The following is a 22,384-nucleotide window of genomic DNA, read 5'->3' as shown; positions in this document are numbered from 1 at the left end:
GAGGCCCATCTGCACCCACACATGTCCGCACTGGCGCGCACCAGGCCAGCCCCGGATGGCGCGGCTGGTCAGTTTCTCATTTAAAAACACAGATAATGTTTAAAACCAACGGCGGCCAGAGACAGGCAGGGCAAGTCCCTGTGGCGCCCAGCTTCCACCGTCGGAGACTCGGGAACGCAGGCCGGCGAGGTGAGGGCACGGGCCCTCGACTCCAAGTCAGACACGCGAGTCTGCCAAGAAAGCGTCAGCGGGGCGGCAGCAAGCGTCCCGGTTGAGGCGGTGCGCGTGCTCTGTGTCGAGCGTGCAAACGTCACCGGGACGCACGCAGCTTCCTCTCTGGCACTGAAATAAGACCGAGACAGAAAATTGGAAAAGGGGAATTTATTTATTAAAGAAAAGTCGTCTGCGAGTTCTCCTACTTAAGTTAGTACCCTTGACGTGAACACTTCGGATTGACACATGCCAGCTTCCAAATAACACGTGGACTCGACAAGCAGCGCCTACAGGTCAATTCAAGTAGCGTTTCAAGAGCCCAGAGGGACACTGGAGGGAGGTGACCCCTTCCCGGGGTGACGGCCTTGTCTGTAAACACTGTCAGAGGCTAGAGGCACGGCCGAGCGCGCTGCCGCCACAGAGGTTTTTCAGCAGGAAGATCCAAGCACGAGTGCGGCCGGGCGCCCAACACCCAGGCTGGGGCCCCCTCCGGCCCGCCCTCCTCCCCTCCCCAGCCCAGGGGCACCCCGGGGTCTGGCCGCTCTTCGCAGCCCTCGGCTGGGAAGTAAGAGGCCGCCCTCCTGGGCCCGGCGGCTGGGGCACGCGGCCTACGTGCGGTTCAGGGTCTGGAAAATGCGGGAGATCTGCAGCACGACCGGGCCCGTCTCGGGGTCGTTCATCCACTGGGTGCTGTTCAGCGGGTTCTCGAGCATGTCTTCAAAGGCTGCGGGGACACGACGGGGCTGCCTGAGGGACCGCACCCCGCAGACCCGGACGTGCGGCTGCAGGAACTAAAGGGGACGCCCTCTGTAGCCGGGGGCCCAGAAACCCCTTCTAGCCGCCACCCGACAGTGTCTAGTCTGCGGATCAAGGGAGCTGACGCAGGGCACTGCTGCTGGCAGGGCGGGGCGGCGTGCCCGCGCGCTCACGGGCACAGCGATTCTGGAAGGCAGTTTGGCACCAGCTACCGGGAATCTTAAAATAGTGACAGCCTGTGACTCAGTAACTCCACTTCCAGTCCTACCCTGACAAAACAGTCAGATGCAGAAAAGACTTACATAAGGATACTGCTGCCAATTTAATAATACCTAATTGGAAAAATCAGAACGTTCAATGTTAAGGAATGACTTAAAAAAAAAGCTAGCACATTAAAAATGAGCAGTTCTTTGTCATGAAAACCTTGAATTTCTAAACACTTCCATAAAATGTCCGCCCACAAACAGAGGTGCCCCCAGCAAACAGCTCTACAGCCCAGACACATGCCAGCCAACTTGGTGGAGACTCACCAGAGCCCGCAGGGCGGACGGTCGCCCTCACGTCTGGGAAGCAGGGCTCTAGGCCAGACCTTGTCACGTCCGCCAACGTCAAACCATGTCAGTGAAAGTGGTCCCAGGGTACGGGCTTCACGGGAAGCATTTATTCAAGGTGCTCACAGCCGCTCAGGGCACAGGGCTCAGCGTGAAAGTCTGATTTCATTACGTTTATGACCTGACACCCACCGTCCCCCCCCAGCCCTCCTGATTAAAATCCTCTGCAAACCAGTTAAAAATATCAGAAAGAGAATCCAGAAAGATGACGTGGCATCTGAGAGAACAAAATATACAGTGGATTTAGCAAAAGTAATTCCAGAAGGAGAGAGCTGCACAAAACGATGACAAAAGCATTAAATACGAAAAACCAGAGATGAAGATTGATCTGAGGAAGGACTTTCTTCTGCACGTCTCATGCATTAAAAATGAAAAGTGCGGCATGCGACCAAGGATGCTCCTAATGTATAAAGAGCCGTTAACAAAGCTCTAAGATCAACAAGGCAGCTGAAACACGACGGATGGACGGTGCAGAGGGGACAAGTGAAAGAACACCAACGGCCGGAAGAAAAGTGCTCGGAAGAAAAGTGCTCGAAGGAACAGACGGAGCCTCTGGGTCCCTGTGCGAGGAGTGGGGTTGAGGGCGGGCATCTCAGCCGGACAGAGGCCCCGTCAGCTGTCAAGACGTCACCGAGAGCTTGAACGTCTGCGTTCTCTGACCGGGTCATGTGACCTCCAGCTACCTGTCCTTAGGGAACAGGAGCTGCACCCAGAGAGCAGGTGGAGTAGGAGTAGGTTCAGAAGCAACAAAACGAAAAACAATCTAAACGACCAGAAACAGGGCAACAGTGTTTGTTAAATAACGTGACACATCTATAGAATGAAACACCTGTACCCACTAAAAATCTCATTTTTAAAAGAGTAAAAAATGCACCAAGAGAAAAGGCATCAAATGGGATGAGAAAATAAGCACGATGAAGTTGCCCTGCGGTGTGGCTGCATCTGTTCCAGACCCCGCAGGACCACCAGAAGGAAACCCCCCGATGAGGGAGGGGTGACTTCTACTCCTTCAAGCTTTTCTGTGCTTTCCAAATGTTCTATAATGACTATTTTACTTCATCTAAAGAGATAAAGGTCATTAAAAATCCTACCGGAAATGTCTTGAGAGAAGTGTGTAGCTGCAGGGGTGCCCACAGGCCGGTGACCTCACAGGCAGGTCATTCTCTCCAGGCGGGGACTTGGGGACTTGGCGACTGCAGGAGGCCTGGGACCTGGGACCTGGGACCTGGGGCCTGAGGGGGCAGCACTCTGGGCCAGTGTGTGTCCTGTCCAGGTCACCGACTCAGAGCCTGCACACTGGGTGGCACTCGCTCCGTGTGGTTTGTTTTAGAATGGGAGAAACACTCAATTTAGCAGATGTAAAACCACACGGTAATCTCGATAGGGAAAAAACATCCAGCAAAACTGACCACCTATCCGTGATTAAGAACTCTTAGCGTCTATACTGGAGGGAAAGGGGAACTTCCTTAATCTGACCAATTATATCTTCAGAAATTAAAAAAAAAAAAAAGCCTACAGCAAATCACACACTCAGTGGTCAGGCACTAAAAGAATCGCTTTAGAAAAGGCTTTGGACAGACCCCAGGTAGCACATACGAATCTCCTGAGGTCGCTGAGGAGCAGGAGGGCGGGAAGATCCTTTCGGTGTGGAAAGGACTGCCGAGCGCCTGGTACAAAGAACGAAAATAAACTCACGATAAGACACATCACGGAAGTACAGAATGTGGGTACAAAGAGAAAAATTCCCTACTTTAAGTAATTTCCCTACTTTACTACACCTCCAGGTAGATCACGGACTTCAATAAGAAACTTTAAAACTACTAGAAAAAGATAAAGGTGAAGGTCTTCCTGACCTTGGGATCAGAGGGCCTTCTTTAAAGATTTACGTCATCAATGAAACTGACACGTTCAGCTGCATTAAAATACAGGACATCTGTTCATCAAAGTGATAAATAAAGAAGCCAGAAACCCACGAACGATCTTTGAGATCTAAATGTCTGTTAAAGGATGAGTGCGTGGCAGGCATGAAGAAGTTTCTGAGTGATAAGAAGACGATCCAACAGGGAAAGCAGCCACAAGTCAGGCAGAAGGCCTTTCCCAGCAGAGGTCCTAGAAGAGGCTGAAACTTCTGGAAGAGGCTGGGCCTTAGAGATCAGGGAAACAGCCAAGCACGCAGAAGCACCTGTGCCTGCCTGGGCGGCTGCTCCGGGGGGGCCGGCAGCAGGGGACATGAGCTGCGGTGGACGGGGGCGGGGGGGGTGCCCTTTCTGGAAAGCAGGCTCAACACACACACACACACGCCTGGACCCCGCCAGCCCGGCCCGGGGCACAAGGCCTGCAGAAACCGTCCTGCAACAGGAGCGGCCACAGGAGCGCGCAGAGCAGCCCGCAGGCCAGGAAGCCGCGCAGGCGCCGTCGGGCAGCAGCGCGGCGCAGTCAGCCACGGTACTGACTTTATCCACGCGATGAAGTACTTCACGGCCCTTCAGAAAGCCGGTCCCAGCAGCCGGCCCAGAACACAAGAGGCGGCAACTGAATGGTGTGAGCACGCAGACACCGCGGCAACACGGCCGAGGAAGCAGAGGAGTGGCAAACGCTCGCGTGGTCACCGCGGCAGGGGGCGGGGGCGCCCCAGGGACTCTAGGCTGAAGTCGCGTGGCAGGAACACGGTTATTAGTTTTATTATTACTCTTCAAAGTTACAAAGATTATGTACGCTTTTGTATGTATATTCTATCTCACAGTCAAAACAAGTGCCAAAGAAACGCTTACAAAGAGTAAGAGCTACAGTCAACCAACAGCTAGCTTCTCACACGCGGCCCTAAGCTGCTGGGCGCTGTCTACACTCTGCCAGACTAGATAATCCACTCTAACTGGTTTTTCACTCCTTGAATGGAGTCGCCGCACAAGAGGCTGTCACACCACGAGCACAACCTGATTTCCAGGCCCTACAGTGACTCGGGCTGCAGCCGCCCGGGACCCTGCAGGGGCAGCTGCTGGGGTGTGGCGGCTGTGGTATCGTCCGGTGACATCTGTGTGGCAGGCAGGTCCCGCCCCTGCACAAGCGCAAAGAAGGCACACACCTAGTAAGATTTTAGGGTTGGTCAGGCCCAGCTGCACCACGGGGTTGTCCAGGATGGCCTGAAACAGAGGGCTGTCGGGGTCGATGCCCTTGTCCAGCTCCTCAGGAGAGGGCCTGCGGTCTCCCAGCAGCCACTCGCACTGCAAACACAAGAGCGACAGCTGTTAGTGCCCTCCGGACCCCATCAACCCAAACACTGCAGCCAGGGCTCCTGGGCAGCTCCCAGGGCTGCCCTGACCGTCAGGGGCCTTGACAGAAAAGCAAGCCCAGCCCGGACTCAGGTGCTACACACGTCAGGACGGGCCGCAGAGAGGAAGCACCAGCCTGCCTTTCCTGGCAGATCCTGGCGCCGCAGCGCAAGGTAACGGCTGCAGCTTCTCCAGGCCCTGAACCGGACGCCAGCTTCACCCACCCGAGTGTTGGGAGAAGTTAAGACACGCACCACACACCTGGGCTCTGTCGTGGGAAGCGGCCCTGGGCGTGAGCAAGCACCTCTTGGCCCATCAGTGAGTCAGGAACGGCTAAAGCACAGGCCCACCTCGCCTCCCTGGTTCCTGTGGGCCAGACTGGCTCTATTCCCGCAAGTGGACCAAGCTGTCGCCCCCAGCCCCTCCCCAGGCAGCTCTCCATCGGCCGTGGGCGCGTGTGCACAGGATGGGAACCACCTTAGCGTTGGTGTAACACAGTCACCCACAGAACATGTACGTTTTTCTGAAAGGCAAAGCCCAGGATTTTCTCAATATTTAAAAAATGGTATACTGTTTGAACCATCTACCCCACTGTTTCACTTCAAAAGCCAAGTAAGTGACTGCGCGGGAAGGTGACCAAGCACACCGCGTGCTCAGGACGCACGCGGCGTCACCGAGGCGCGCCGGGTACTCACGGCGGCGCTCTGCTGGTTGCTGCTCACTCTGAGGGCGTCCATCACCTCCTTTTCATCGAATCCCATCTCCATCAGGGAAACGACGGCCTAGAGGAGAAGCCGCAGGCCTCAGTGCCGTGCTCAGGGGGCCCCGGCAGCACGGCTGTGGGGCTGAGCCACGTCTGACGAGCGGCACCTTGGCAGGGGGTGTTTTAAAGCAACACCATGGGGTTTTCTCTCTCAAGACTCTGTTTCTCTACAGCTTTACTGAAACACTTCTTGGTCTTCTGAACGACAGAGGGACGGAGCCGGGAGGTGGAGGGCGCGCCGGCTCTTGGCCAGAGGCTCGCTTTCCCACCCCAGGTCCCTCTAGGTGTGTCCCCGTGACTGTCTGGGTAGAAATGTCTTCACAACGTCACGCAGCCTATTCCAGAGGGCTCGTCATCCAGGACGAGCGTGTCAGAGAAAGGTCACATCAGCAATTCCCATTTGAGCGGAGACAAAAATGTCAGTGACTTTTGACACACTTTATCTTTAAAAAAAAGTGAAACTAAAATTAATTCTGAACGTATTTAACAAAATTTAAGCTGCAAGTTAAACACATGCTGCTTTTCGGAGGGAACAATGACCCAAGCACTCCATGTTTGGGGGGCACCCTTTTCGGACAAGAGTCACATAACGACACATTCCTTCACTTTATCCTTGACTTTTATCCTACAACCTTCGAAAGGCTCAACTCTGCACAAAAAGGTAAAGGTTTCATCAACGTCTCAAAGGATTCTCTTAATTCTCTGAAGGTCGGACCGCGTCCTTTAAGGCCCTGACGTCACCTTCCCCCCGCTGGCGCGTGGATGTCGGCTGGCCTCACGCCGCCGGCCCCTCGGGTCAGCGTGTGGACGCTCGCGCGGCCCCGGCGCTCTCTGGCCTCGGGGACACCACCCCTTCCACTGTGCTGTCGGTCTGGAAAGAGAACCCACCAGAAGCAGCAGCAGCTGCGGGGGGTCAGGACGGGTGCTCGGCTGGAGCCCACTGTGTGCAGCGAGTTCCGAAGTCAGTGCTTCCTGCCTGGCATCCATTTCCTCCGCCTCCCTGGGCCCCTTCCTACCTCCAGGGCCCCGCGAGCGAGCATGGGGAGCAGAGCCCCCCAGGCGGCAGTATTTTGATGTCAACGTCATACAAAATCGCCCGGAATCTACTCTGAAACCCAAGCACAGGATGGCCTTTGCCACTGGTTTCAATAAAAACCATCCTCTCTCCAGACTTCTGTCTCAGCCCACGAAATGACGCCCCAGGACATCTGGGGGTGATTCCAGATGCCCCGCCTGCCTTTCTTCCCAGCACTGGGCGAGGGGCCCTGTGCCCACAGGCTCTGCTCGGTCACTGTCCTGTCTACAGCTGGGGGGGGGTGTTGGGGGGGGTGTTAGGAGCAGGGGGTGCAAGGCAGCAAAACGTCTGTTTGGGTGTCAAGTCCAAGCCCTGCTGTCCAATCCAGTCTCCCCAGGATCTAAACGAATGTCTTGATCCTTACGGCCCATCCCCCTGACTGGCACAGGATCAAAGGCCCTGCCCCTCAAGCCTCAACACCCTTTTGGGAAACTGAGCATGTTACGGTGGTCAAGAATGACACCCAGAGGAGGAAAGGCCTTTAAGTCGGTGACCAAGACCACGAACTACCCGGCGGCGGCCCTGACGAGGCCCACGCAGGACCCCCACAGGAGAAAGCGTGGGGCTCGACAGCACAAGGACCCACCCACGGAGAGGCTGCCCTTCCCGAACAGGGGCCCAAGTGCCAGGCCTGGGCTGGGCTCCCCAAAAGACTAAGCCAACGAGATACACTTCCTTCAGGACCGAGAAACTCGGGACTAAAATAACACAGGTACCTCTGAACACATAGCAGAACTCAAAAAGGGAAAATCCCGAAGAAACAGAAACAAAGGAACAACAAACTAGCCTCCCAGAGGGTGTGCCTTGGGGGGATGGGGGGCACAGGCCTCATCAGGGTGGGGCTGGGGCCTAACATCACACACAAGACACCGACCTTGGGTCCATGCAAGGGCGGGGGCTGGAGCTTCAAACCAGGACCCTGAGCAGGGTCTGCCTCCCCAGAGAAAGGGGCAGGGGAAGACCCACACCCCAGTGCCGCGGGTTACACTCTGCATGGCCCAGGAGCCCTGCCGGATGATTAGCACGAAAGCTGGCCCCTGACTCGAGGTCCCGCTCAACCCCGCAGAATCAAGCTCTGAATCAACCACAGAGGGCACCCCACGGCCCGGCCACTGGGGAGCCCCACGGAAACACAAGCCCACAGGTGAGCCCACGATGAGGCATCACACCCTGAGAAAACCAGGCCACAAGCAGAATCAGGAGGACACGAGGAACCGGACGGAGTCCTAACGCCTGGAGCTGACAGAGCTACGATCTGAAAAAAACACAGAACGTCCTCAAAACATGAAAAACAGCCAAGAAGGTTAAATTAAAATTAAACCCTAACGAAAGAAGAGAACAGTGAGAAAGAACAGGGAGACGCAAAAGTATCAAACGTGAGGTGACAGTGAAGAGGTGGCCGTAAAGATGGACACTAAGGTCAGCTGGCCAAGTACAGCCAGAGGCATCGCGACCCCGGGCCCTTGAACCCCACAGACGCCGGGTTACCTGGCGGCCAGAAGCCTGACCAGCCTCCCTGCTCACAAGGCCGTCCCACGAGGTGGGCGGGTGGCCCTCCAGTCTCTGGGCAGCACCCCCGACCAAGCCCTCGGCTCGAGGACACTTACAATACGGACAGGACCCGATCGTGAGTTTTTCAGATGATGACAGGTGTGTGCACTAACCGTTCGGAGGAACACACAGCCACCTGGATGCCAGTGAGGAAAACTTCAAGCTGAACCCGGGGACTCAAGGGGCCCCAGGCCTGTCTGCAGACTCCTCCCCCGGCCTCGCTTCCTACAGGGCCGGCGGCTCAGCCTGCGGTCGCCAACGCGGCCGCAGTTTCCTCTGCACGACGCAGCCTCGGGAGAACCAGCACCTCCACCTGCCCGACCCAGGCCCGTCAACACGTACCCGGGCGTCTGCGCGGAACTCCCTTTTCCTCCGGATCTTCTTGAAGATCTCCGTCAGCTCGTCTCTGGCCTCCTCGTCCTCCGCGCTGGTCCCGGCGGCAGCGGCGGGGGCGGCCTCGGCGCCCGCCTCTCCCTGCAAGGCCGGGCCTGGAAGTGGCGTGTCTATGGCGGGGTCTTCCGCGTGCTCGATTAGCCACTCCATGGCCTGGGGCACCGACATGCTGCAAGGTAAGACGGGCTCTGTGCAGCACCCCCTGGCCAGGGAACCAGGGCCTTTGTTCCCCCAAGAAAAGCCTCTCCGACTTCACGGCTTCCCTAGCACGAGCTGCCGACCCCTGTAATGAGAATCTAGCATGTCTGGAGCTCTGGCCCTGCCCCAAACTGCCCTGAGGCCCCGGCCAGAACACGGAAACCCACGGGCAAAGTAAAGGAAAACCAAACCTGGGAAGTACACACGAGAGTTTGGGTCCAAAGCAAAAAAGAACACAGCCCCACTGACCATCCGTCAGTTACAGATGATTTATTTCAGATCTGAACATAAATGAAGGGCAAGTAACTAGAAACAAGAGACTACAGGAGGGCTTCCGTGGTGGCGCAGTGGTTGAGAATCTGCCTGCCAATGCAGGGGACACGGATTCGAGCCCTGGTCTGGGAGGATTCCACATGTCGCGGAGCAACTAGACCCGTGAGCCACAACTACTGAGCCTGTGCGTCTGGAGCTTGTGCTCCGCAACAAGAGAGGCCGCGACAGTGAGAGGCCCGCGCACCGCGATGAAGAGTGGCCCCTACTCGCCGCAACTAGAGAAAGCCCTCGCACAGAAACGAAGACCCAACACAGCCAAAATAATAAATAAATTTTAAAAAACTAAAAAAAAAAAAAGAAACTACAGGAGACTATTGAGGACACCACCACGTACACTTCTAGAGTTGTCCACGGCCCTGCTGTGAACAGGCTTCGATTTGCGTTCCCATAAAACAACAGCCCAGTGAAACGCACAGAACCATCATCATACGTCACGTTCCCAATAAGTGGTTGATTTCCAACTGCCCCGACACACCTGGAGATGCCCAGTCAAGTTACTTCCGGGACGTGCATTTCAGGTCCTCTTTAAACACTCACACACACTGGAAACAATTAAATCAAAGGGTCTGGGTCCCACGGGGGACCCCACGAGACCAAGCCTGCCGCGTCTGGCGAGCGAGGACGTACTGGTTCAGCCGCAGGGCCTTCACGGCTCTGCTCTCGGGAAAGCCCATCTCCGTGAGCTGCCGCAGGGCCGCCTCGTCCATGCGGTCGTCCTCATCCTCGTCCAGCATGGCTGCGGGCAAGACACAGCACTGTGAGGGCCTCAGGCAGCGCCCGGCCGCGTGAGGGGTGCTCGCCCGGGCCCCTCGGAGGGCCGCCGCCGCGTCTGAGCACCAGGCGTTTGTGGCAAATCCCTCACAGCTCAGAAAACCCAAGAGAGGACCATCAGCTCTCGCCTGCATGAACATGGGACGGCGGTGAGAGCGGCTCACCAAGCCTCCACCTACTGGCCCTTTCCAGGTGCAAGGAACGGCCGAGGGTAAGCGTCCACCCTGGGGCTTGCTCCTACCGTTTGCCTTCTTAAATAATTCCACCGCGTCCGGGTTCAGCGCCAGCAACTTCTGTGCCACCTCGATGAGAGTCACCAAGATTTTCCGGAGCTCCGTCTGGAACTGCAGAGAGAGGAAAACATGCCCAACAAAGCTACTTGGATCTGAGATGACATGCCCTGTCCTAAAATTCCAAATCTGTGAGCCACACGATGTCCAGATGACTGAGAAGAACAGGAACGAGGCGTCTCAGGAGGGCGAAGGAGAGGCTCTGGCTGGCACGGACGGGCTGTGACACGGCCTCCTGCCGGTGACACAGACACACAAACACCTGGTGATGTCGCTCAGCCCTCCAGCCCACGAGGAAGGCGTCTGGCCCACTGGTCACTAAGTGAGCTGAGGGCCCACTGGTCACTAAGTGAGCTGAGGGCCCTCCTTTGGCTTCACTGAAGAAAAGTGACTGATTCTACAGACGGGCTCCACAGACGCAGGTCTCTAATTTTCACCTGCAGCCGATTCATCTTCTCAAAAAGGGGGGCTGCTGGGAATGTCATTAGAACCCCCCCCCCGCCAGCCCCCTCCCCCCACCCCCATAAGTCTCGGCCATCGTGAGAGACACACACACACGGGCTGGGAAGAGACAAGTGTGCCCGGGTTCCAATGCCCTGATCAACAAGGAACTCTCTGGAAGAGATCCTGGAGAGGCGTGTTCCTGAACTGAACCGGCTTGAGGCGGAGACGTTCAACTGGCCCTCAGTCCCGGGGGTGGCCGTCCCCCACTGCCGCCCAGCCCTCACTCGGGAGCACTCAGCTTTGTTAACTTAGAACTTTCCAATCCAAGATAAACAAGAGTCAGATTTCTTTCTGAAAGCTTTTTACCAAACTTAGGACAAAACTAACATTTTTCCCATAGTATCTATCCTTTCAGTCCTGCCTTTCAACGCCTTTTCAAACTTTTTATTTTGAATTCATTTGTTTACAAGAAGCTCCAAAACAGTGCACAGAGTTCCTGTGTCCCCTTTGCCCAGCTCCCCAGGGGCTTCCAGGAACTCCCGCAGCCCCACGCGGTGGCAAAGGCTCCCAGGCGGTGGCCGCAGGCCCTGCGGGCACTCACGTCTCTCATGTTGGTCTGCACCACGGCCCGGTCCATGTTGTAGGAGGGCAGGTTGGCGGTGGCTCGGAAGATAGCATCTCTATCCGGGGCTTTCTGCTCTTGTTTTTTCTAACACAGAAAAGTAATTGGAAAGTCGGAAAGGAGTAAAGGGCAACAAAAGGCAAAACTATGTTTGCTGAATAAATAGCTCTAACCAGGGAAAGAATGAGTGTCCTTGGGAGCTGGAGCCATACACCCCTTGATGAGCAGGGAGGCTTCTGGAGGGTTCTGTGCATGGCCTCAGGGACAGTGGACACAATCGCGGCCTGCTGGCGCTGGAGTGTGGCCGTGTGGGACACAGGGAAGACAGACACTGTCTCCTGCGGCCACAGAATGACCATCACATGGGAGTGACGGCTGGAAGGGTGACCGCAGAGGACCGCGCAGACTGGCCGGAAACACGCACTCACCTTTGCTCCTTCTGGAACCCCCGCATGCGACGGCGAAGGAACAGAGATGGCAGAAACAAAAAGAATAAAGGAAATAAAACTGGGAGAGACAGCACCGAGTTCTCAGAGGACGGCAAACAGCTGGAGGGATGAGGAGAGCTCTGGCAGTAGAGACCGAGGGCGTGGAGGATGGCCCGGGCGACCCCGGGGCCCGAGGGCCACGCCGGAGGGGGTGGGGCAGGGAGGGGGAGCGAGCTGCAGGAGCCGAGAAGCCCAAGCCAGGGGGCCCAGGGGGCAGAGGCGCTGTCCTAACCCTGACGCCAAGCCCAGCCCCACGCCACTCGGCTCCCGGGACGCTGGGCAGGAGGGGCAGCCGCAGGTGGGGGGGCACGACCCGCCAGGCACCGAGCAGCCAGTGAGCTCCCAGGGCCTCTGGCGGGGACGTGAGGAAAGCCTGCGACGTGAACGACAGAGACCAAAACAGAAGCAGGAGAAGTAAAAGAGGGTGAAGGAAGGAGGCAGACAGGAAAGAGAGGCGCCTGAAGAGACAGCGCGCTGTGACGCAGCACTCAGAGGGCCAGCGGCGCGACAGGAGGCCGCAGGGGGTCATCTGAGAGCAAGAGTCTACTTGGAAAATTTAAAAAGCTCTCAGAAAGCGGGTCCAGCATCCAACAGGAGGTCCAGAAAGAGAAAAGACAAAACGAGGGGAGGAAATTAACCAAAACAATCCAGAAAACTTCCAGAAACTCCAGCTTCCAAGTGCCAGGCACAGTGAACGGGGAAAGACGTGCATCAAAGCGAACCATGAAATTTCAGACCTCTGAAGAGTTACCAGGAGATCCTAAAAATTCCAGATGGAGTCAGGAAAGAGAAAACAGACCACGCACAGAGGAAGGAAAAGTAGAGCTGACCGGCTCCCACCCGCCACACAGACACCTGGGAGACAGGGCCAAGTCCTCCACCACGCAGCGGCTGGCGCTCGCTCAGCAGCCACCGAACGCTGGACGCAGGGCCTCCAGACCCCCTCCTCTTCCTCGATGCTAGAGGGGGTCTGGCCCCACCAAGCCAAGAACACGTCAAGAGCAAGACAACCCCACAGCAGGCACAAGGCGAAGACGGCTCCAAGGCACCCCATGACCCTGCTCCTGGCAACCACGGCTGCACGGCCCTGGGCCTGCGAGCGGGTGGGTTTCACGCTGGGGTTAGGTCACATCACAGGGCACAGCGACTTGAAGGACGTGACCCTCGGTGGGCCTGACCTAATCAGGCGAGCCCTTCATCAGGACGGGGCTAACTCTGGCCATCGAGATTCAAAGCAAGAGGGATCCAACGCATGAGACCTCCCGTGGCTGGCTCTGAAGACGCCCTCCAGGAGCCGAGGGTGGCGCCGGCTCACAGCCAGCAGGAAAACAGGACCCCAGCCCTCCAAACCGCAGTAACTGGATTCCGCCAAACACCTGAAAGAGCTGGAGGCAGAGCCTCCCCAGAGCCTCCAGAGAGGGAGGCAGACCTGACAACAACTCCCAAGCTCAGGGCCCAGCTGAGCCCACCCGCCATGGACCCAGTGAGCAGTGCACCACCCGGGGCTGCTCCGAGCCGGCAGGCCTGCAGTGAGGGAACACGCAGACACGGGGGACGCAGGAGGACCAGCACAGAGGGAGGCGGGCCAGCCTGGGCTGCACAACTGATGCGGGTGGACGGACGGAAGGATCTGAGGGGCATCTCCCAGGAGGTGGGAGCGGCAGATGGCCTCACACTTGTGACCCTGTTTTCAGAGGGGTTTATCAATTTTGCTGCAGAATCTGAAACATCAGTGATAAGCCTACAGAGAACAAACAAAACAAGGAAGCAATTACTGACTCCAGGAAAAACAAAATTCTACATAAAAAAAAGACAGCTAACCTTAGCAAGCTGCTCACTGCAGAAAGCAACGCTTACATAATAGCAACAACGGGGACTGAATCTCTGACCAACGTTACGATCTGACGCTCGTGGGAAGAGCTGGGGGGAGGCTGGGGGAGGGGCTACCCAGACCACCAAGAAGCAGCCAATAGCGCCTGAAGTTGAGAATCCAAGAAATAACAATAAGACGTGTTGTTTAGAAATCAGAAAGAGAATCACAGTCTAAAGAATTCCAAGGGGCTGCCTTTCGAGTGCGTGACTCAGGACGGACAGGAGGCTACTGACTCTTATTAGAATATCTGTAGCATTATCTGACGTTCTAAATGCACGTGCTACTTTGACTTTAAAAATTAATAATAATTCACAAAAACGGACATTAACATTTTACAATATTACATTTTACAAATACGCACAGAAAAAAAGGTGAGGGCCACAGCCCTCCAAGTTACGCAGAGCCGTGGGGGTGATGGGAACCCGCTGTTCACACAGTCACCAAGGTTCACATAGTTGCCAACGACCAAAACGGTAACCCGAGAACTGGATCCACCCAGCAGTTCTGGGAAACAGGGCTGACTCAGGGGCAGGACCCGACGGAGTGAGCAGCCGTGCCCGCAGCCTGCCATGCCGAGGCAGGTGTGGCAGCAGATAAGAGGGGCCTCCTCCCGGCCGCCTGTCCCACAGGAGACCCAAAATAGCTCGCTCCGCCACCAGGCCCGGGGCCCGGCCCAGAGTTTGGCCTGTTTTCTCTGGGGTGAAGGCTCCCGAGCGTTTTGAAGCGTAAGTAAGAAACTCCGCCCCTGGAGCCAAGGAAAGACGGGCGTTGACGTGGCTGCCCCCCAGCACGGCACTGCTCTGTCCCGGGCACCTGGCCCCAGAGCAGGAAAGGCCGGGCACCTGGCCCCAGGGCAGGAAAAGGCCGGGCACCTGGCCCCAGGGCAGGAAAAGGCCGGGCACCTGGCCCCAGGGCAGGAAAAGGCCGGGCACCTGGCCCCAGGGCAGGAAAAGGCCGGGCACCTGGCCCCAGGGCAGGAAAAGGCCGGGCACCTGGCCCCAGGGCAGGAAAAGGCCTGGCATCTGGCCCCAGAGCAGGAAAAGACCTGTTGACAGAGTACATCTTCCACGTACAGATGAGCCTCCTAAACCAGGCTTTCTGAGGAGTGAGCTTCCAGGGCGGCCACTACACAGGTAACAACCGGCACGGTCTCCCCAGGGCGCCTGCCTCAGAGGGAAGACTCAGCCAAGTGGCAACTCCAAGGACTGACTCCGCGAAGGCCGGTGCTCCCGGGAGCCTTCGCTGCCGCCCCTGCATCTGTATTCCTTGTTTTGTGGGTGGTCTTTAGCGACTTCCTAACTTCCTTCTGTCAGGACTTGCTTGAGGAGAGGAGGGACGGGAGCTCAAGATTAAACCCGACCCCGAGAACGTGCCGCAATCTCCTCTCTGCAGCCCCGAAAGCAGAGCCGGTCATCAGACCAACCACCAGGAAAGGCGTCGGTCAACTGGCCAACCGGCCACAACAGAAAACCCCCATGACCATACCTCCTGTGACCACGGGACCGGCAGGGTCCACAGACAACCAGCGTACAGATGTTTCTTTTCAAGTCTTCAATGTGGGAGACCTCCCCTCACAGAGATATCCACTTCCAGACTCTGAAACTTACCTTTTCTTCTGCTGAGACATCAGCCATCTTGGGGAGCGGGGCTGGAACACGCTTTTTGATCAGCAATAAGACATCTAGGAAAAAAAAGTCCACCGTGCTGGTTACTATTTTACATCCATAAAGTGGCATAAAGGGTGGCAGGCGACCCAAGGACCGAAAAGCAGGGGTTCCCTCCGGGCTCCTCTTCCACGGAGTATCCACACAAGCCCCACCGTTCCTTCGGCTCCCACGTCCGCCGCCTCTGCTCACCTACAGGCTCAGGCCTGGCAAGAACCTGGCTGAGGGTCACCAGAGGGGACCAGCATTCTCGTTCTAAGGGCTTTTTTGTTTTGAACGTCTGTGAGGTCGGAGCGCCTGGTCTCACCCTCAGAGCTAAGCACCTGGGCTGTGGTTAGGCCACAGTGCACAATGTGGTCGGCGCCCAGGCGGCTCTGGGCTTGCCAACCAGACGCTGTGGAGGTCTGCAAACGATATTCCAGCATTTCCAAAACAGACTACTTAAGGGAATCCCACAATTAAAATCGTGCTTTGAAAGACAAGAAAACAAAAGTTTTCTCCCCAAGTGCCTCCACACACAAGCCTCTGAGTGAATAAATGGATGTGTGTACGTTAAGAGCATCTTCCTAGCTGTCTGAAACAACCGCCACGGTTGTACTTTCCAGCCCCCAAAATAAAGCCTGCAGCAGCTCTGGGGACCTCGGTTTTGCTTGGAAACAGAATTAATAACAAAGTTCAATTTGGTTTCTCAGACGCACGCTGCTCGCTCAGCCTCAGTGTCTGCTGTTTTATTCCAGGGTGCACACTTTTTCTCAATAAAGGAAAATGGAACCGTGTCACTGACGCGTCTCCCTGCTCAGCCCCACTCGGGACGTCCTCTCTGAGGGCGCTGCACCCTTGCCCACCCCCGGCCCGCGAGGCACCCTTACCTTCGTCCTGGACGTTCTCCTCCAGGAGTGTCTTGGTGTCACTCAGCACCCTCTCCGAAGCGGCGTGTATTAATTTGTGATGGGTCACACTCTTGGGGTCTTCTAAGCTCCCTTGAGCGCACTGGAGGAAAAAACCATAGACATTGTTTCAAAACAGCAGATCAATTAATCATGATAGTAATAACACAGGACCTGACACCCGAAGCCGCACCAAGAACTTACTGGTTTTATTACGAGCTAAGAAATTAAAGCAGAGATGAAACCAGAGAATCCCTGGCAACGGTGGAAGCCAAAGGAAACGCCACAGCACCTGGTCCCCGAGGGCAGCACCCGGCCACCGACCCACCAAGTGCTCCCAAACAGGCTCACGGCTCTGACACAGAACGCCCTGTTGGTCATTACTGGCTACCCGAATTGCTTCCTTAGTCTAGAAAGATCTGGAGAGTGATTTAAAAGTGAAAATAGCAGGGCCGTCGTTTCCCAAGAACCTAAAGATTTAAGTATGATTTGTGCACTTGTTTCCCTCCTTCCAAGGTAAACGAGAGGCAGCCGAGAGACACAGCAGAGAGGAAGCCGGTCCACGGGAGCAAGAAATAGGGGCCTGACCGCTTAAACACCCACAAAACCCCGAGGAGACACGACTAGCCTCGACTCGGCCCCCGGCTCACCAAGCGACGGCCACAGAGGCCCCAAAGCAAGCAACAGATGTGGCTGGCGGGGCCCCTCCTGGGAGCCCGAAGGGGGTCACCTGGCATGTGGTTGTGTCCCACTGATCAGCGGCCCACAAACCCCAGAACACACGTTGAGGGGGTGATGCTGAAGTCCACGCTGGAGGGAGGCCGCTGTGACGCTGGGGACATGCCCACCCCAGGGTCCCGGTGCCAGCGTCCTCACAGCCTTCCTCAGCTAAGCGGGGCCGCCTGACCACCTCCCTCTGCCACCAAAGGTACCCTGCACACGTCACTGCTCACCCAAAGAGAGAAGCTAAGCCTGTACTTCACCTCTCAACACTGGCGTTTTACGAGCAACTGGAGTTTTCAGCAATCTAACACTGAAAATAGGAAAAACGGATCGTAAGGGCTTCAGGGCTGTCACAGATGCACACAAAACTGGGGCGGGGGTGGGGGGACACAAAAGTGGAACCCAGCCAATAGTAGGACACACTCTGACCATTTACGACAGACAACGCCCCCCTCCCTGGAATCTCACAATGGCTCTGCTCCCAGAAGTACTGGGTGTGCTGCTTCTAATTCTAAAACTTGCAGGCTAGCTGATCTGCCAAGTTCCTAATACAGTCTGTGAAACACAATTTTCCAAAATAATCCTCATGCTGGTTCCTGAAGAAAACTGTACTCTGCAGCGCGTCAACAGGCGCCAGGAACAAAACATAAGCATGAGATCCGTACTACGCATGATTACTTCATTCTTTGTTCTCAGCAGAAGCAATGGAGCAAGCTGGGCTGTGACAGCCAAAAAGCCCCAGCAGAGCCCATCGCTGGAGGGGGGAGGCTCTGACACCCAGTGAAGCGCTTCCTCCCCAGAAGAGCGGAGACGAGTTTCTCTTACCCTTGATGTCACGTGTCATTTGAAGATACACCTTCATGTGATCTAAGAAACGTTAACAGCCACACTAGCAGGCTACGTACTGGCAACTTCACGCAGGTTTACCACACACAGAAAACGCCTACCACATCGCAGAGGGAACTCCCTTAAAATCATGAACCTCCTGTTACACAAGATGGTTTACTTTGCCCCTTTCTCCAAGCTTGGGCTAGAGACCACCATGGTGGTCCCAACCTCTATAATACCAAGAAGGGAAAGGCTACAATAGCGATCCCTTTCTGTAAGAGTTATGATAATAAACCTCAATAATAAAGCAACTTTATTAATTAAACATATATACGTAATAAAAGAGTATAAAAAATAATAAAACTCCCAGGAGTACTGTGGGGGGAAGAAACCCCCAGTGTCCCCTCAAGGTAGAGGGGAAAGAGGAAGGAAAAAAGAAGGCACCAGGGGAAAACCGGGAAGGAGGAACAGAAGCGAAGCAGCGACACCACTCAGGGACTGGTTTCCAGGGTGACATTCAAGTCCACAACTTGAGAACTCTCTTTCCTAACTGATGCCTGCTGATTGGCTCACGCGGCAGCGAACGCTGCCCGCAGAATGGGATGGGCACGGAGGTGGGAGTACTTTCTGACAGCTCAGCTCTGAGTCCCATAATTTATGTCGGCTCTTTGGTTGTGAAACTCCCCTGCTGCTCGGGTCTCCGTACCTGGAGAGATTGCAGGGTGGATAAAATCTCAGGTCAAAGCAGGGCAATGCCAGAAAACATCCCGAGCGATACATCCCAACAGCGACGGGAATAACCAGTTATCAGGAACATAATAATTAGCATCATATGGAAACCGGCTGCCTCGTTAACCCTGAGTGCTCCTGAAACTCCTCGGCGAGTGTCCGTGAATCAAAGAGTTCTCACTTCGTTCCCCTCCATAAGACGACGTTAGGATAGTTACGCCAATCCTCACCATCAGTGAGTTTAACTCAGCGCCACACCAATTTATCAGACTCGCTTCTCCTGGCCTGACTCAGCAGGTGACATGCCATGGCCATGCACCTCTGGACTGACAATCGATTTCCGTTTACAGGCACGCCTCGTTTTATTGTGCCTTGCTTTATTTCGTTTCACAGATACTGTGTTTTCTACAAACTAGAGGTTTGTGGCAAACTTGTGTTGAACGAGTCAACTGGTGCCATTTTTCCAACGGCATTATTTTTTAATTAAGGTATGTACATTGTTTTTTTAGACATAATGCTATTGCACACCTAACAGACTATAGTGTAAACATAACTTTTATATGCACTGGGAAATCAAAAAACTCGTGCGATTAGCTTTATTGTGCTGGTCGCTTTGTTGTGGCGGTCTGGAACGGAACCCGCAGTATCTCAGCAGTGTGCTGGTACTAATCCACACGTTTGTTATGGGCCCACCAAGAGTCTGGCCCTGGGCGTGTGAATACAAATCCAGCCCTCAAGGAGCTTCCGTCCTGAGTGGGTGAGACACAGCATCTCGGGGAGGTTTTTAAAAAATGTACTGGACAAGCAACGAGCCTGGCTCTAAGAACCTGCATGCTCATGGAGCTCCCAGCCTTGCAGCTTACTGCTGTCGTGGTGGTTTTCTAGATGGTGAAATCACCTGACTGGCTCAGAAGTAAAAGAAGAAAGCAGCCAAGTGTGTGAGCCTGGATCCCCCTCCCCCCTTTTGTGAGACCGAGACCGTTATTCACATCCAGCGTGTTCCAGAAGGGGACTGGCAACCAGAACGCTCCCTGGCCTGTCGTCTGACAGTTACAGAACAACTCCACAGAACCATACTCCCAAGAGGGACCCAACAGTATTTTATAGGCAGCCACTAGAAGAGTAACTCTAAGTTTATCCTTGGAGACCCCACTAATAGATACATCACTTATCACATGGAATGCACACCAAGAGGCTGTGGCCTCTTTGTCCTAAATTCTGACATGGAGACACTAGATGGTGCAAAGGATCGAGTTTCCTCAGGCAGCCAGTCAGATAGATGTCTTGGCCTGCCTTACGGAGTCGAGGAGCTTACAGAGGTAAAGCCAAGAACTAGTTCCAAAAACTAGCAACCTAAGGAACCGGACAAGGAATATTTCGTGGGAACAAACTTTAGAAAGTGGCCCTCTCGCGAGAAGCCCCTTCTCCCGGACTTACCCACGCAATCGCTGTAAAGGCCGCCGGGAAGCAGGGGCGCAGGGACGAGTCCCGCGGCCTCACTGTTTTAAGTGATTCCAGCCACGGGGCACCAGTGGCCAGGGCCAGGCCCCGGCCCCCATGCCAGCCCCAGGAAGCAGCTCCAAGCAGCCGGCTCCGTAGGTCAGGAGAAGGCACCTCTGCCGTGGGTCCCTACTTCCTCGGGCACTAATTCCCAGCTCCGGGAACCGCACCGCGGCAGCAAGCGCGGATGCTGGAAACGCTAGAGGCCTCGCTCCGGCGGCGACTTCGCCTCTCCCAGCCTGCGCTCCCGAAGCGCCCCGCCGCCCGGGCTGTCGTCGGAGTTAAACCAGAGGGGAGAGGGTAAAGCGCCCAGCCTGGGACCCGGCTCGCGGAGGCGCGTCCAGAGGGTGTCGGGGCCGGCCGGGAAAAGGGGCGGAGGGAGGGGAAGGCCTGGAGCCGCGGCCGGCCTTACGTGCTTGAGGCAGCGCTCCGTGAGCTTCTCCACCGAGGTGTCCTCGGTCGCCTCCTCCAGCCACTCGGCGCCGTCGGACGCGCAGACGTGCAGCCGCAGCACCTTGCCCGCGAAGATCTTCTCCTCCTGCACGAACATCGCGCCGCCGTCGCCGCCGCCGCCGGGGCCTGCGCCCGCCGCCCGGGCCCTGAAGGTCACCGGGGCGGGCCGGGGGCGGGGCCAGGCCGCCCGCGCGCTCCCTCGCTGGCCGCCGCCGCCGCCGCCCCGCCCCGGCTCCCGTCGGCCGGCCGGCCGCCACTCGCCGCGACCCGAGCCGTCGCTGCCCCCCACCGCCTAGCCGCCGGGGGCGCGCTGTCGCCGCCGCGCAGGAAGTGCGTCACAGGGTGCGCCCGGAGCACGCCGGGAAATGTGGTTTTCCGGCGGCCGCCTGGCGGCGGCCGCCGCGCCGGAAGTGCGTCACGGGATGCGCCCGGAGCGTGCCGGGAGGTGTAGTTCTCGGGCCGCTTCCTTCGTCCCGCACCTGCGCGCGCTTTGCGGTGCGGGCCGGCAGCCACGCGGGAGCCGGGAGCTTGCGAGTCCGTTTTGAGATGGGCTCTTAGTGTAAAATACACACCGGATCTTGAACAGTTGGGAGGAAAAGAGCATGAAAAATACCTCAACAATGTTTATCTATTGGCTACATGTGGAAATAATAGGATGTATAGGGTTAAATAAAGTATGTTGAAATCGATTTCACCTGTTTCTTTTCCCTTTTTAAAGTTCTGGCTACCAGAAGATTTTAGATTGTCTATGGCTGCTGTTGTGTTTCTTTTGGACTGCATTGCCCTAAAGCAGAATTTCTCTGAGTGTGGTCCCCAGACCAGCAGCACCTGGGAGCTTGTTAGAAATGCGGGGTCTCCCGTCCCACCCCTATTCCCGCTATCAGGGACTCCAGGGTGCGGCCCAGCGCTCAGGCTGCAGAACTGCAGAGGCACACTCAGATGGGCTCGTGAGCACCCACATGGGAGGGAGCTGACCTGTGGACTCAGTACACTCATTTCTGTGGGGTGACAAATATGAACGCTGCAGTTTGGGCCAGACCTAGACCAGGTGACTGACCTGCACATTCATTCAAGAACGTTGGCTGAGCAGAGATGGATACGGCACAGTTCCTGTTCTCGGAGGCTGGTGGTCCCAGCATCTCAGGCCTTCACCATTTTATACACACCTCATTTCCCCTATGACCATTGCGACCATGCCCAAATCCTTCTGTCCAGTTTAGCCTCCATGAGCCAGACCCTCTGCTGCTCCCCGAAAACATAGTCATGATTAAGGCTAGAGACCAGGATATAGCCTGGGAATGGGCGTTCTCACGCAGCAGATACAAGTGCTGGCTGTGGTGCCGACACGGTCTCAAAAGACAGGAGACCATGGGGGCAAGCAGGGCCTGGTGGGGTAGCACCAGGGGAGCTTATGGGACACAATGGCATGTGAGGGCTGAGGAGGAGGAGTGGAGAATAATAGGATGGGCAGCCCGTGGAGCACGCTGGAATGGAAGGGAATGGTGCTGAGGGGAGGAGACGGGAGGACGGGGCGGGGGGCAAGTGGAGCCGGGTCAGAAGAAGCTCTACGGAAGCATCTGGCCTTGGTCGTGAGGCTGTGGGGAGCTGCAGTGTGGATGGTGGTGACCGAGCGAGGTGGGGGTAGGAGGAGGACAGGAGGGGGTCTGGAGGCAGGAGGAAGTCAGAAAGCTCCCACATGCTTGCAGAGGAGTGATGCGGCGTGGGGGTGAGGGTCTGAACGGGGCAGGGAAGACAGTGGCAGGAGGACGCAAGGTGAGCCTTGACGGGGTGGGGGGCAGCTGTAAACAAGAACAGAGTGAAGAACGACAGGAATGCTTCCAGCTTGGGTGACAGGGTGCACGCCGTGCCACCTCCTGGAGGAGGGGGTGCTGCTGAGAAGGGGGTCGAGTGCAGCCCTGCACCTGCTGACCTGGGTGCGCAGGGGGACCT

The 22,384-nt window shown here is 56.3% G+C and overlaps 1 protein-coding gene across 1 annotated transcript; it reads right to left on the bottom strand.

Annotated features, from left to right (window-relative positions):
* Positions 1-366: 366 nt before the first annotated feature.
* Positions 367-20,614, bottom strand: UBAC1 (UBA domain containing 1). Its single transcript, XM_068553017.1, has 10 exons — positions 20,394-20,614; positions 16,184-16,304; positions 15,258-15,331; positions 11,269-11,376; positions 10,175-10,277; positions 9,790-9,898; positions 8,581-8,800; positions 5,545-5,631; positions 4,663-4,801; positions 367-937 (listed from the first exon to the last, which is right to left on the bottom strand). Exons 1-10 carry the CDS (start codon positions 20,529-20,531, stop codon positions 822-824), a joined length of 1,215 nt encoding a protein of 404 aa, XP_068409118.1. The 5' UTR covers positions 20,532-20,614; the 3' UTR covers positions 367-821.
* Between the last annotated feature and the right edge of the window lie 1,770 nt (positions 20,615-22,384).

This window comes from Eschrichtius robustus, chromosome 10 (genome assembly GCF_028021215.1).
Source record: "Eschrichtius robustus isolate mEscRob2 chromosome 10, mEscRob2.pri, whole genome shotgun sequence".
In the NCBI taxonomy this organism is placed as follows: domain Eukaryota; kingdom Metazoa; phylum Chordata; class Mammalia; order Artiodactyla; family Eschrichtiidae; genus Eschrichtius; species Eschrichtius robustus.
This window is presented reverse-complemented; position numbering and strand designations above follow the sequence as displayed.